The sequence below is a fragment of the Plecotus auritus genome (assembly GCF_963455305.1).
Source record: "Plecotus auritus genome assembly, chromosome: 6".
In the NCBI taxonomy this organism is placed as follows: Eukaryota; Metazoa; Chordata; class Mammalia; order Chiroptera; family Vespertilionidae; genus Plecotus; species Plecotus auritus.
Window position 1 is genome coordinate 148,461,230 of NC_137773.1, and position 16,363 is coordinate 148,477,592.

A 16,363-nucleotide genomic window follows, 5' to 3' on the forward strand; every position below is an offset into this window, starting at 1 on the left:
TGCTCTCTCTCTTCTTCTGGCACCCCCATAATTCTGATGTTGGTACGCTTCAAGTTGTCCCAGAGGCTTCTTACACTATCTTCAACTTTTTGGATTTTTTTTTCTTTTTTGGTTGAGTGTTTTTTGCTTCTTTGTATTTCAATTCTTTGACTTGATTCTTGCGTTCCTCTAGTCTGCTGTTGGGTGTCTGTATAATATTTTTTATTTCAGTCAGTGTATGTTTAATTTCTAGTTGGTCCTTTTTCATATCCTCGAGGGTCTCACTAAATTTATCGGCCTTTTCTAGGATATTCTTGAAAAGCCTCATAACCGTGGTTTTGAATTCTATATCCAGTTGTTTGTTTTCCTCCATTTCTTTAGTTTGTGATCTGTTTCTTTGCCTCCGCATTTTCGCTGCTTCCCTGAGTTGGTATGGTAGCTTTGTGTGCTAGGTTTCCTATATGGCCCAGTGGGTCGGCCTCCCCAGTTAACCTGAGGTGGACACTCTTGGTGCACCCCTTTGTGGAATGTGTGTACAGCCTTGTTGTAGTTAAGTCTTGATTGTTGTTGGTATTACTGGGAGGAATAGACCTTCAGGCCAGTTGGCTGGGAGGATCAGCTGTGTCTATTCTGGGAGAAGTTCGGTGCTGGAGACAGCCTTATAGGATTAGACTTGCCAAATTGCAAAAGCCTCTGTGCTCAGCTTGGATGGGGCAGAGTCTCAGGGCGGAGCAGACAGTCTTGGCTTCCCGTCAGCCCTGCCCTTGCGCGCGCCCATCCAGACCTCTGCCTTCCGCAACTCCCCTGAGTTTCCACCTGACAATCCAGATTCTCCATGTAAGAGCATGGGTCCCCAGGGGCTCGCCCAGAACTGGGGTTCAGTGCCGTCGGAACTAGGGTTCAGTGCAGTCAGGAGCTTCCGACTCCCTTCCGCTAGGGAATGCCTGTGGCAGCCTCCGCATTCAGCTTTCTCTGCGAGCACTCACATGTGTGCACGCGTGCCTCCAAACCCGCCGCGGCTCCCCCGGGTCTCCGAGTCTCCGTGTGCCTTTCTCTCTACCTGACAGTCCAGACTCCCCCTGTATGAGCCTGGGTCCACGGGGTTTCGCCTGGAACTGGGTTTCAGTGCAGTCGGAACTAGGGTTCAGTGCAGTTGGGGGCTTCCTTCCCCCTCCTGCCAGATAGAGTCAGCCAGGCACTCAGTCGCCTTTCCTCTCTGCGCGCGTCTCCATACCTCAGCCCTCCTTTGCTGCTCCTCTGATTCTCCGTGAACTTTCCTCTTTCCTTCTAGTTGTAGAATTTCCACTCAGCCATCCTTCCTGTGGTGCTGGATGATGTTCGTTCTGTCTTTTAGTTGTAGTTTTGAAATTGTTGTGCGAGGCAGCAGTTTAGGTGCTTACCTATGCCGCCATCTTGGTTTCACCCCTGTTGTTCCACTTATTTATGCAGGTATTGGTTGTTTCTGTATGTGCCTTAACCAGGGATTGAACCCGCAACCTTGGTGTTATGAGGACAGTGCTCTAACCAACTTAGCTACCTGGCAAGGGCAAGACATGCTTTTTAAAAAATTATTATTATTGATTTTGGACAGAGAGAAAGGGAGGAGCAGGGGAGAGAGAAACACATCGATGTGAGAGTGAAACAGTTGCCTCCCGTATGTATTCCGACTGGTGACCAGGGACTGGGAATTGGGGATGGAACCGCAACCTCATTATATGCCTGGAATGGGAATCAAAAAGGGATCTCTCTCTCCACATGGGCCTGGGCTGGTGCATTTTTTTATTCAAATCTTATTTTGTCTTTTACATAAGGTTTAAATTTTTTCATTGAGCTATTGTACATTATTTATTAGGTTAATTTTAAGCACTTTATGGTTTTGTTGTCATATGATTCATATTTAGTCTTAAAAGTATTTTCTGCTTAGTTTTTGCTGAGGCACAGAAATCATTAATTTTTATGTTATTCTTATATATGCACCTTACTAGAACTCTATGCATTCTGATGGTTTGTTAATTCAGTTGGGTTTACTATATAGATTATTCTGTCATCTGCAAACAATTTTAGTTTTGTCTTCTCCTTTTTTATCCTTGAAACGTTTGTTTTATTCTCTTGTTTAATTGCGTTAGCCAGGACTTTCAGCACTATAAAAGTATCACTGGTCACAGCACATGCCCAGGTTGTGGGATGTTTTTTATTCTTTTTGTTCTTTAGATGGCATCTAAAGTTCTTTGTTTCTGTGATTTCTGAGATATGTTTTTGATATATGATAAAAGTTCTTTTGTGTTCTGTTTTGTGAGATTTTCCTTTCATACATTGATGAGCCTTAATCTAATTGACAGCAGATTTGTCCAGTGGGTAAACCACCATTGCATTTCTAGATTAAATCCTGTTTGAACACAATATATTTGATTTTATTGTATTTTATTAAAACACATCTTACATTTGATGTCTTATTTAGGATTTTCCCATATGTTTTCATGTGTAAATTGGACATAATTTTTTTTTGTCTTTTATCCAGTTTCAGAATCAAGAGAATTATCTGTAAAATATATTCAATAGTTTCTTGCCCTTTTTCTGTTCTGAAACAAATTTTCACTGACAGAGATTACTTTTTCCTTGAAACTTTTAAAGAATTCTCTTGTTAAAGACATTTCAGTTTTTGGTTACTTTTGAGGAAAAGGTCTTTAATTATCATTTCTACTTATTCAGTGGTTATATAAATTTTATTTCTTGTGCTAATTTTTGCTTTTTGTGAACTTTAAAAAACATACCAATTTCATCACTGCTTTCAGATTTATTATTTTATAGTTTATCATATTACTTCTGCTATTTCTTTCGTTAATTGCACTTTTTAATTTGTTTTATTTATATCCTCTTTTTCTTTATCAGTCCTGATAGAGGTTTGTCCATCTTACTACTGTTTTCAAAAAACTTACTTCTTTTGGCTCATTTGTTTCTTATTTTCTAATAATCTTATTTAAACATCTATTTCTGCCGAAGCCGGTTTGGCTCAGTGGATAGAGCGTCGGCCTGCGGACTGAAGGGTCCTGGGTTCGATTCCGGTCAAGGGCATGTACCTTGGTTGCGGGCACATCCCCGGTGGGAGGTGTGCAGGAGGCGGCTGATCGATGTTTCTCTCTCGTCGATGTTTCTAGCTCTCTATCCCTCTCCCTTCCTCTCTGTAAAATATCAATAAAATATATATATTTAAAAACAAACAAAAAAAAAAACAAAAATAACATCTATTTCAATATTACTTTACTGGTCTCCTAAGAAGTTGGACATACAGTATTTTCATAGACATTTAATGATAAATAGTTGTATTACTTTTATGATTACCATTATAATCATAGATTATTCACTATTGTGTTTTTGTTCTCCCCAATTATATCAATTTTTTAGAGCTGTCCTTTCTGTTTTATTGCATTATATGAGAACGTGTTTGGTCAGTTTTCAAACAACATATACATACAGGGTGGGACAAAAAGTAGGTTTGCAATTGTGAGTACATGAAACAGAGTTTACTCTTGTGTTATTATTTATTAATTATTGTGTTATTTTTTACATGAACACTGTAAACCTACTTTTGCCCCATCATGTATGTTGTATATATAGTTATGTATTTATAAATTCATTATTTTGAATTTATTTACTGTGTTGTTCAAATTATCTATACCTTTGGGGTTTTTTAAATGTTTTCATTGATTTTTAGAGGGAGAGGGATAGATAGAAACATCAGTGAGAGAAAAACATCATTGATCGCCTGCCTCCTGCACGCTCACTACTGGGTGGTTTGATCCCACAACCTGGGCATGTACCCTGACCAGAAATCAAACTTGGTTCCAGGGTCGACCCTCAACCTCTGAGCCACACTGGCCGAGCTGCCCATTTTTTTATTTTTATTTTTTTAAGTCTTACCCAACGATATGTTTCTTTATTGATTTTTAGAGAGAGAATAAGGGAGGGAGGGAGGGAGAAACATCGATCTGCTGCCTCCTCCCTGACTGGGGATCAAACCCACAACCTAGGCATGCACCCCCACCAGAAATTGAACCCGCATCCTTTTGGTGTACAGGACAATGCTTAACTAACCTAGCCATCTGTCCAGGGCCCTTTGCTTATTTTCTGTACGGTTTTTAAGGGGAATGTGTTACGTCTCCCACAACTGTTGTTATCTCATAAGTTGTTGCTTGGTATACTTCTTAGTATATAGATTGGAACCTATATGATCATTAATTTGCACCTTCTGATAGTGTTCATTTTTCCTTACATACAATTTTTTTCATTTATAAAGAATTGTCCCTTTTCAAATTTATTTTAAAATATTAGGCCCCCTAGTTAAATTTTCCTTGTAAATTTTATAAGCTTATCAATATCTTTCCCTTGAACAAAAAAGTACCCTGACATTCCACCCACCTATTTCTTTTTATTATTATTATTTTTTTTTTTATTGATTTTTTACAGAGAGGAAGAGAGAGGGATAGAGAGTTAGAAACATCGATGAGAGAGAAACATCAATCAGCTGCCTCCCACACACCCCCTACTGGGGATGTGCCCGCAACCGAGGTACATGCCCTTGACCGGAATCGAACCTGGGACCTTTCAGTCTGCAGGCCGACGCTCTTTCCACTAAGCCAAACTGGTTAGGGCTCTACCCACCTATTTCATTGGAATTATCTAGAGCAGCGATTTTTAACCTTTTTTCATCTCATGGCATACATAAACTAATTAGTAAGATTCTGTGGCACACCAAAAAATATATTTATTGCCAATCTGACAAAAAATGGTTATAATGTTGATTCATTCACACCAGATGGCTATTGTTGTATTGGCTGTTGTCATTTTTATCTGACAATCTAAGGAAAAAGAGGTCATTGCCCCTGACTAAATAGTCAGGTATTGCATGCTTTAAAAATTCTTGCTGCACACTAGTTGTAAATCTCTGGTCTAGAGTTTAAGATCTGTGTTAAGGATGTGCTTTTTTTTTTTTACTTTCTTATTTAGTTTCAGTACTTGTTCATTTAGACAGGAATAAATGTTCCTTTGATATTTCTTCTTATTTCCAGGGAAGAGTAATTATCTCATAGATACCTCCAAGATTATCTTTTCCTACTAGTTTACTTTCTTTAAGAGTGTTATCAAACCATCTGAGATCTTGTTTAGCCCCCAAAAAATCCTACTTTCTTCCTGAATTTAGAAAATGTTTTCACTAATTTCAAGTCCTTTTTTTAAGGTAATTTTCTATATTTTTTTTGGAGGAGATAAGGGCTGAATATGTTGTATTTAAAAGGTACAGTTATGGCTCTTCAGCTCTGTGGATTCCTCAGAGTAACCTCCCCACTCTGGGTATTTACTCCTGCAGGTCCCAGAGTGGTCAATGCCACCACTGGCTTATTCACTTTCATAACTAAGCCCCCAATTTTCAGGTTTCCTCTGTTGGAATTGCTTGCCTTATAAGTAGTCTTCTTGGGCAAAGTTTTAAAAACTATTCAGGCTGGCTTCCTTTAAGTATTCCATATCTAGCCTACAAGAAACATGGACTGTTTATTGATAAAGTACAACTCTGTCCTTGTAACCCTCTCAATCTGCTACAATGAGTTGCTTATTCAACTTTTCACATTTAGGCCTTTTCTGCACAAAGTATCATTTCTTAAACTTTCTCACAATTCTAAGGAATGCTTATAAATATTTCATAGTGAACATTTTCCAGTTTGGCTGGGGAAGACGGTTTCTGGCATCTTTCTCCTGAAAGAAATCCTCTCTACCCATTATAATGCTTAATCCTCTAATTTCTATTTACATAGTATTTTGGTAAGTAATAAGCTAAGGATCAAAAAATCAGCTTTCCCATCTCTTACAGCATTTGCATGACATAATCTGGCCTTATTTTTTTTTATTTTATTTTTTTTTGGCTTATGTTATATCTTCTTCCAAAAACAACAGGTAAAGTCAAATTTAATATACTATTATATCTTCTCTAAATTTTTTTTCTGTTTGGTAATTCTATTTCTTTTAGTATATTTTTATTTTCCTTTCACATATGAGCCTACGGTCCTGAGATGTCTTATTAAATTTTTATTTCTATGAGTTTAACTTTCTCCTGAAGTTATTAGCTAATAGCTGATGATACATAATTGGGTTAAGCGGTTAAAATTTAGGCCTTAGTGTCCGGCGGTGTGGTTCAGTTGATTGAGAGTCGTCCCAGGAACCAAGAGGTGGCACATTTGATTCCCAGTCAGGGCACATGCCCAGCTTGCGGGCTCAATACCTGGTGGGGCAGCCCATCAGTGTTTTCATCTCTCTCTACCTGTCTCTAGAATCAATAAAAAATATATTTTTTAAAAAAACAAACAAAAAATAAAACAACTTAGGCCTTACCTTGTGCCCATCCTTATAATTTAGGAGTATAAGTTGGGCATTGGCAAAGGTCACTATAATTTTATGTGTACTTGACTGATACCTTAATCTCCTCCTAGCTTCTGAGGCATCTCCAGGATTGAATCCTGGGTAATGAGCTTACACTCCTACATGTTGTCAAGAACCTGTACAGCCCAAGAATTCTATAATCCACCTAGTGGTTTCGAATCTACACTGACAGCAGACATATTTAAGCATTTTTATAATCAAGAAATAGTTGATTTTTGGTGTGTATTTTTTATGGTATATTTTCTTTTTGGGGGTGGGAAATACTTAAGGACACATTCAGCAAACTAAGAAATGGCTCATACTTTAAGAATACATGAATGGAAAGGTAGGAATTAGTGTTAGTAAAGGATTGGTTGTGACCATTAAATCAATTTTATTTAAAAAGAACACTAAATAGTGTTGTAAATCCTATATAATAATCCTATATAATAAAGAGGTAATATGCAAATTGACTGTCACACCCTTGCACAAGATGGCTGGCAGGGGAGGGCAGTTGTGGGTGATCAGGCCAGCGGGGAGGGCAGTTGGGGGCAATCGGGCCAGCAGGGGAACAGTTAGGCGTTGATCAGCTGGCAGGGGAGTGGTTAGGGGGTGATCAGGCTGGCAGGCAGAAGCGGTTAGGGGCAATCAGGCAGGCAGGCAGGCAAGCGGTTGGAAGCCAGCAGTCCCAGATTGTGAGAGGGATGTCCGACTGCTGTGGGATCAGGCCTAAACCAGCAGTCAGACATCCCCAAGGGGTCCCAGATTGGAGAGGGTGCAGGCTGGGCTGAGGGACACCCCTCCCCCCCAATGGACAAATTTCATGCACCAGGCCTCTAGTATGGTGATAAAATAAAATTTAGCCCTAGCCTGTTTGGCTCAGTGGATAGAGCACTGGCTTGCGGACCGAAGGGTCCTGGGTTTGATTCCATTCAAGGGCATATACCTCAGTTGCAGGCTCCTCCCCAGCCTAGTTCCTAATCAGGGCGCATGCAGGAGGCAAGTACCAATTAGTGTGTTTTTCTCACATCGATGTTTCTCTTTGTCTTTTTCTCTCTCTCTTCCACTCTCTCTAAAATCAATGAAAAAATATCCTTGGGTGAGGATAAAAAAAAAAGAAAAAATGTATATATATAAAATTTAAAATAGGCATTTATGGAGAGAAAAGCTACATAGCATAATAATAATTTCACTCTATGAAACAGGGATAAATATCTTTCCAGTGCTTACCGACAAAAATCTCATGCACATTTAAAGAACTTGCTAATTTCAGCTAATATATATTCCAAGATATTAATAGTCATTGTCTATGGTTATGTGCAGGAGAATTGTGGACAATTTACTTTCTTGTTTTATTTGTATTTTCAGAATTTTATGTAATGTTATGAGAAATATTATTTTCAAAGTAAGATTAAAAAGATGAAAATAAAATTCATATGCCTTGAGCTTTTATAATGAACTTTACAAAACTTAAAGTTAGGACTAAAAATAAGCATTTGTTTTGACTCACATGTCACTTTGAATTTTTCAGTGGAAGTGAAGAAGCTCTTTCCAATGAAGACTGTGAAAATGTTTACCACTTGGTGTACTCAGCACATCGCCCTGTTGCTGTTGCAGCTGGAGAATTCCTTCACAAAAAGTGAGTTAATTATCTTTGAAAACAGGTTCTTCTTTTGTATTTTGTTTCTTTATAGTTTTAGAGCTCGTAGAAGAGAATAGTAGTGACTGAAAACAGTGCTAGAAGTGGCCATTTCAGATTTTAGGGAGTGTAATATCCTCACAGCCTTTGTGCACATCATGAATCACATCCCTGGGAACAATGTTCTTTGTGACATCCCTTTTCCGTGAAATTTAAAAGGATGGTTACCCTTTAATGTGTGAATGAAAATTGAAGAAATGCATGAAATTTGTAAAAGCTCCCTCAGAAATTGATATTTCATTTCACCAGTGTTTTTTGTTTTTTTGTGTTGTTTGTTTTTGTTTTGTTTCCTTTTTTTTTTTTTTCATTTAAAATTCTGACTTCTCATCTTACCTTCTCAACATTTGTATCTAAATGTATCTAAATTCACTTTCAAGGCCCTGGCTGGGTAGCTCAGTTGGTTAGAGCATCATTCAGTATGCCAAAGTTGCAGGTTTGATCTCTGGTCAGGCCACAGACAAGAATAAGCCAATAAGTGCATAAATAAATGGAACAACAACAAATCGATATTTCTCTCTCTCCCTCCCCTGGCTTCCTCATTCCTTTCTCTGTCTCTAAAAAGTTAATCAATAAATAAAATAAAATAACCTTTAAAATGCTCAGTATTTCATGTCTTTTCTTTCTATTGGGATGAGGATTATTTTAATTGGTAATCCATAGTGATGCTGAAAATTATATGTACAGTTGAGTTTAATTAAAAAGCAAAACCTCATCTATTTTTTTGACAAAACATAAAGCTAATGAGAGTTCATGAAGATAATTAAATAGTCTTCTGGAATACATTTTTTATTGTGGTCTACTATACATATATCTACTATATCTTAATCTACCCTATAATTTATTAGTATATTAATCTGTTCGTGAAATATAAACATTTTTACATGAGTTTGCTTTGTTTTTGTTTTTTAATTCATAGATTTGACTTTGTGACTGATGAACCCAAAAGTCCAGTACATGTAGTAACTTGTGACTATGCTAAGTACAGATATAAATCTTGCACTAAGCAACTGTTGTACATGGATGATTAACTTAGATAATGAGCAGGCCTCCATCCAGCATCTGTATCTCAGTACTGCAGTAACAAACTGTTCTCTCAAAGTTGTGTCTATGGGAAAAAAATTTTCCTTAAGAAAGAAGCTGGGTACTAGTGTGTGCTGGTAATTAAAGTGGGGAAGAAAGGCAAGAGTTTCAGGCATGACTTTTACATTAATATATTGAATTTGCCTGTGACTCTGATCTATGGCTAATAGAATAGTGCTATTTCCATATTTATCTTGAGGTATTGTTTGTAATAAATATTAAGGATATTTTGTAGTTTTTACTTCTCTTCCTTTTCCAGAACTATTATATTCTAGTTAGCTTTTGTTCTCTATTTAACTTTCAAAAGGCTTTATGTTTTTAGAAAGACTTTATTGCTCTAATTTCAAAGAAAAAATAAACTAAAAAGATTATTTCTCTATATAATAAGAGATCATAAACTGGCAGCAGCTGAGCCAGAATGAGCCTTTAATCTGTATTGCATTTTCCTAAATTTGAAATACTTGCTAAAATTTTTAAAATTTGAATATTTTACATAGAAATCCACATGTAAGCTCCCTTATATTTATTATTTGTAAAAATGAATCCAATTCCTATTCAGCTAAAAGCTTCTCATAAACTTGTTTGAGAACTTCTGATGCTTAGTGATTTTTTTGAGCATTCTCCCATGATTCAGTATTGTGATCTTTTTTTTTTTTTTTTTGCTGTACACAATTTTTTTAATAAATCTTTATTGTTCACATTATTACAGGAGTTCCTCTTTTTTTTCCCCCCATAGCTCCCCTCCACCTGATTCCCCACCCCATGCCCTTACCCCCAACCTGTCTTCATCCATAGGTGTAAGATTTTTGTCCAATCTCTTCCCGCACCCCTGAGAATTCTCAGTCCACTCCCTTTCTATGTCCCTGATTCTATTCACCAGTCCATTCTGTTCTTCAGATTTTTTATTCACTTGATTTTTAGATTCACTTGTTGGTAGGTATGTATTTGATGTCATTTTGTTGTTCATAATTTTTATCTTTACCTTTTTCTTCTTATTCCTCTTCTTAAAGAATACCTTTCAGCATTTCATGTAATCCTGGTTTGGTGGTGATGAACTCCTTTAGCTTTTTCTTGTCTGTGAAGCTCTTTATCTGACCTTCAACTCTGAATGATAGCTTTGCTGGGTAGAGTAATCTTGGTTGTAGGTTCTTGCTGTTCATCACTTTGAATATTTCTTGCCACTCTCTTCTGGCCTGCGTAGTTTCTGCCGAGAAATCAGCTGACAGTCGTATGGGTGCTCTCTTGTAGGTAACTAACTGTTTTTCTCTTGCTGCATTTAATATTCTCTCTTTGTCTTTTGCTCTTGGCATTTTAATTATGATGTGTCTTGGTGTGGTCCTCTTTGGATTCCTCTTGTATGTATGGGGTTCTGTGCACTTCCTGAACTTGTAAGTCTATTTCTTTCACCAGGTAGGGAAAGTTTTCTGTCATTATTTCTTCTAATAGGTTTTCAATATTTTGCTCTCTCTCTTCTTCTGGCACCCCAAAAATTTGGATGTTGGTACACTTAAAGTTGTCCCAGAGGCTCCTTACACTATCTTCATATTTTTGGATTCTTTTTTCTTTTTGTTTTTCTATTTGGGTGTTTTTTGTTTCCTCATATTTCAGATCTTTGGTTTGATTGTTGGGGTACATTGATCTACAGTTGAGTTTCTGTATATTCTTTATTTTAGACAGTGTATGCTTAATTTCTGACTGGTCCTTTTCCATTTTTTTGCCATTCTCAGTAAGATCCTTAAGTTCCTCAGAGGTTTTTAGAAGATTCTTGAGTAACCTTATAAATGTGGTTCTGAACTCTATGTCGTCCAATAGTTTGTTTTCCTCCTTTTCTTTCATTCGTGACATGTTTCTTTGTCTCCGCATTTTGGCTGCTTCCCTGTGTTGATGGAGTGGCTTTGTGTGGTAGGTAACCTATAGAGGTCACTAGCTCAGCCTCCCCAATCACCTGAGGAAAACTCTCTTGGTACACCCCTTTGTGGGCTGACTGCAAAGTCTTGGTGTAGTTAAGCCTTGATTGCTGTTGGTACACTGGGAGGAATTGACCTCCAGGCCAATTGGCTGTGAGGTCAATTCCCGCTGTGTCTATAATGGAAGAACTGCTGCACTGGAGACACGCTTATGGTGCAGGTCTTGTTTCAGTGGGGCTTTGGTGCTCACTGAGTCTGCCTCTTGAATGTGTCACATATGGATGTGAGGAGTTGAAATCTGGTGTCTCACACTGACCACTAGGTACACTGGCTTCTGGATCTCCAATGGGGTGCAGGTCAGCTAATGTCTGAGGCCACCCAGCAGGAGCTACAGCGAGAACTACAGTTTTCTCCTCTTTGCTTGGGGTTTGGAGGTTTTGGAGCTGTCTGACCCGGGCTGCAAGTTTGCTATGTTAAGCTGCGATAGGGCAGGCCATTCATATGCTAAAGCCGCTGCTTGGGTGGGTTTGTAGGTTGTGCAGGGCGGGGTCTCAGGACATCACTAGGCTAGAGTGTGGCAAACAGCAATGGCTGCCAGTTAGCCGGCTCGGTGTCTCCGACTGCGTCCCGCGCCCCAGCGCAGTAAACAATTATTCCTGCGCACAGCTCTGCAAGCAAACCACCCTCACTTTCCGACCTGATGGCAGACAGTCCAGCTTCTCCCCATAGGAGTTTGGGTCCCCCGCGTCTCCCCAGAAACTGGATTTCAGAGTAATCGGGGGCTTGTCTCCCTTCGGGTTGAAAACAACGCCTGCCACCAGCCCGGATCGCGCGCCTCCGTACCTCAGCTTTTCAGCGCTTGTGCACGTCTCAATGCTCTTTTCTGTTTCCTTCTAGTTGTAGAACTTCCACTCGGCCAGCTTTCCCGTGGTTCTGGGTGATAGACGTTTTGTCTTTTAGTTGTAGATTTGAAATTGTTGTGCAAGGCAGCAGTTTAGGTGTTTACTTACGCCGCCATCTTGGATCCTCAATCCAGTATTGTGATCTTTAAAATCTTAACTATAGAGTGGCCTCAGGAATTCCATTATTTTTTTTTTTAATCCTCACAAGAGGATATGTTAATTGATTGTTTTGGGGTTTCTTTGTGTTTTTTTTTTAGTTTTTTTTTTTAGAGAGAGATAGAGAAAAGCATCCATCGATTGCCTAGCCAGTGGTCGGCAAACTCATTAGTCAGCAGAGCCAAATATCGACAGTACGATTGAAATTTCTTTTGAGAGCCGAAAACCGACTTCTGCGCATGGGCCATGAAGTTTCATTCGCACTGAATGTGCGCTCCCACACGTGGTATTTTGTGGAAGAGCCACACTCAAGGGGCCAAAGAGCCGCATGTGGCTCGCGAGCCGCAGTTTGCCGACTACTGGCCTAGGCATGTTCCCTGACTGAGAATCGAACCCACAACCTTTTGGTGTACAGGAGAACACTCCAACCAACTGAGCCATCTGGCCAGGGCCATGATTAAGTTTTTTTAAAAATGCATGCATGCGCATATACTCATGGTTGTTTGTAGTCTATTTTACGATCTTAACCAAGTATCCAAAAAAATAGTAAAATGCATCTGAAATGAATATTTCAGTGTCATCAAAAATTCTACATTTTAATGTTTTAAATATTACCTAATTTCTTAGTACCTCTTAATTATATACAGTGAATGCAATTATCCAAATTTGTTCCCTCTCTGAAAGCCACTCAAATAAGGAAAACTTTCTCTTAAACCAGTATGATAGCTATGCCAATATACTTCAAGATAATACTCTAGTCTTCTCCCCCTGCCATAAACTGTCTCCTCCCGTATCCAAATATTCAACTTCTCTGTACTAATTTTCTACTTGAGATTTATTTATTTTTATGACACATGAAAATTTTCTTTTTTGAGAGAGTATGTTTATTAAAACTGGGAACTGTTGAAACAAGGAAGGTTTTAAATGGAAAAAGCAACCGAAGAGCCTAGCTGTGAGGCTGCTTTAGCTCACTGGGAGTCAGAAACAAGGGGTCCTTGGAGACAGGTTCAGGGGGTTAGACCCAGACAAGCTGCTGCTTCCTATTGCTCCCCTGAAATTATTCTTTCTTCAGTTATTTAGCCTCTCATCTAATAGGCCCATTGTGATGTCCATATCTAAATTAGGACACTCCATATCCCCATCCCTAGTTCCTCATTTTTCCTTGTTACAACTGAGAAAATTATATATTTATCTGTTTATCTTCATCCACCTGAGTGAGAGCTCAATGAAAGCAGCAGTTTTGTCTTTGTTCACTGTTATATCCCTTTTACCTGGAGCAATACCTGGGAATAAGGCACTTTGGCAGTCTTTAAATTTTGTTAGAATAAATCTTATTAGCAAATAAAAATTTTCAGGCCATTTCTTTGTCATATTTTAGAAGTTTTGTTGCTAAGTGATATATTTGTAAATTTAATGTTTATGTCATTTTACTCAATATTATTGAGCTAGTTGAGTACTGTTTTTAGGTAATAGGCTAATAAGTACAAAAGAATGCAAGAAGTAATCATGACTAAAAGTATTAATTTTTAAATTATTGATGGAACATTTGGTTAAATGCTGTAATTACTTGACTATGAAATCAATATTTAAGGAAATAGAACTCTTTAAAATGGTATACTCTATATCTTTCATATAAGAAAAAAATAGTTTCTATTTTTTGTATTTGAACATTAATTAGTCATCAGTAAAAAAGCTTTCTTTTACATTTTATATATGGTTGAACTGTATGAAATTGTTCACGTCTAACTTCTTTTTTATCTATAAAAATATCAATTACATACTTGTGTTGCAATAAATCAGTAACCTGATCTCTGATATATATATTTTTCACACCAAAATAATTTTTGTACAGTGAAGGAAAGGATTAAAATTTATATCCATATAAATTTGTGATGTTCTTGTTTTGTTACTTATTACCAGGCTGTTTAGCAGACATGACCCACAAGCAGAAGAAGCGTTAGCAAAAAGGAGGGGAAGGAACAGTCCGAATGGGAATCTCATTAGGATGCTGGTTCTTTTCTTTCTTGAAAGTGAGGTAAATTTTTAACATAACTATTTTTTTTGTTTGTTTTAGATTACAGATTAAATAACAATTGTCATTAAATTTTTTGTAGTTAATTTGTACCAGCGTTTGGGTTCTTGGGTTCCCAAGAATTAAGGAGAAACCACAGTGTAATTTTCATACCTATTTTATTAAGCATATGCTTGAGCACAAGGGAGACAACACAGAGGAAAGGAAGGTCCTCTGAACGGCCTGTGGGGAGGGTGAGTGGCTCTGCTTGGCTGATTTTGTAAGCTGGGGGTAAAGCGGGTGTGAATGAAAAGACAGGCTTTTTTAAAAGGTGGGCTTGTGGAATTTTCCATGTCAGGGTAAGAAAAGTAAGCAGAAGAGATAAAATTCTGCTTTTTTTTTTTTTTTTTTTAATCTTTCTGGCCACCTGCTCTTAACTTGGCTTTCTGGCCACTGTTTTCATTCCTGGGCTCAAGTCCCTCTGCTGTCTCAAATTGATGTTTTTCAATCAAATGAAAATAAGCCTGTTTCTTACGAAATTGCCTCCATAGATTGACTGATTATGGAATCAGTACTCTACCTTTTATGAGTATACTAGAGGCCCAGTGCACAGATTTGTGCACTGGTGGGGTCCCTCAGCCTGGCCTGCGGGGATTGGGCCAAGTCCAGCTCTCTCCCACCAGTGCACGATCGGGGCCGGGGAGGGACCGCGGGAGGGCTCCAGGGCGTGTCCGGCCCGTCTCACCCAGTCCCAATGGGGCCAATCAGGGTTGGCCAACCAGGGAGGGACCACAGGAGGGCTCCCAGGCGTGTTCGGCCTATCTCACCCAGTCCCAATTGGCCAGACCCCAGCAGCAAGCTAACCTACCGGTTGGGGCGTCTACCCCCTGGTGGTCAGTGCATGTCATAGCAACTGGTCAAACGAACAAACAGTTGGACACTTAGCATATTGGGCTTTTATTATATAGGATAGGCTATGCAGGTGTGGATCAACACTGAATATAGACTAGCAATTTTTAAACTATTACAGTATTGCAATACTGCATACTTATTGTTGCTTTGTGTTTTTCTTGAATTTTTTCCTGTAGTTTTTAAATTATTTAAACAGTTTGTGAAAGTTGTCAAGGGTTAAAACCATTTGTTCTATTTTGTTTGAAATTATATTATTTAATGAGAAAGAAAAATATTTGAGTAATAATAATTTTACAAGCTCCATAGCAGTATTTCCATGTGAGTTATCACCTAAATAATTTTGTAATTAATATTCATACTATATTATCTATCAATCTGTTTGTACAAGTGAACTTTGGTTTATGCACTAACATGCTTTTTGTTAATACAATTGTATTTTCTATTACTATTATTACACTGGGGAATGACAAGCTAAACCTAAAGAGCACCTGACTGAATAAGCTACTTGGCTTAGAAATGAGTGGGAACAGGGTGGTAAAGAAAGTGGAGAAAATCTAGAAATTTGGGACTCTTAATTTTACTTTAGATAAAGTATTTTTGGTTTGTGTTGGAATGTCCTGGAAGAAGAGAAACTTAAAAGGTTTTATTAACTGCTCAAATTTGAAAGTGCTGGAGAAACTGTAGGAATAGAGAGAGGGATAAACAGGCAGCATATAGGAAAAATAAAATTCGAGTTAAATAAGTGAGTCAGTGGAATGAGTTGGGTTTAGGGCAAAATGGAGCAGAAAAATAGTGGAGTTACCAATATTTTTTTAAGTAAATTGGGTTATGAATAGAGCAAGAATAAAGTCAGAAACAAAACTAGCTAGAGAGTTGCATTTGAGTAAAGGATATGTTTAATTTAAGAACAGTGTTTTAAATATGTATACAAATTACCTGGGGGTCTTGTTAAAATGCCAGTTCTGATTCAGTAGCTCTGGGGTGGGGCCTGAGGTGCTGCATTTCTATCAAGCTCTCCTAGGTGATTTTTATGCTTCTGGTCAAGGAACTACACTTTGTAGTAAGGGTTTAAATCATTGTTTTCTTTTTAAAGCAAGTATATGTTGTGGGTAAAATACTAAATGATTGTGAATGTTTAAGATAAAACATTAAATACTCAGTAAATATCACTCTTGTGATAGACTATTTCAAATTATACCCTTAGCCTCCTTAGGATTTAGAGGAACAGGATTAAAAGTATTATGCAGGATTCAATGCAGTATGAAAATTTGACTTTAATAGTAACAACAGATTCAAAAATTGATATGGATGA

At 37.9% G+C, this 16,363-nt stretch overlaps 1 protein-coding gene across 3 annotated transcripts in view; it reads left to right on the top strand.

Annotated features, from left to right (window-relative positions):
• The window catches only part of STAG1 (STAG1 cohesin complex component), a gene marked incomplete at its 3' end in the record, with an annotated part of 343,778 nt that overhangs the window by 244,281 nt on the left and 83,134 nt on the right, over positions 1 to 16,363 (top strand). For all 3 annotated transcript variants that reach the window (XM_080674892.1, XM_080674893.1, XM_080674891.1), the window contains exons 13-14: positions 7,916 to 8,023; positions 14,049 to 14,163. In XM_080674892.1, the coding sequence (XP_080531018.1) occupies positions 7,916 to 8,023; positions 14,049 to 14,163 (223 nt within the window). The remainder of the gene's footprint in view (positions 1 to 7,915; positions 8,024 to 14,048; positions 14,164 to 16,363) is intronic.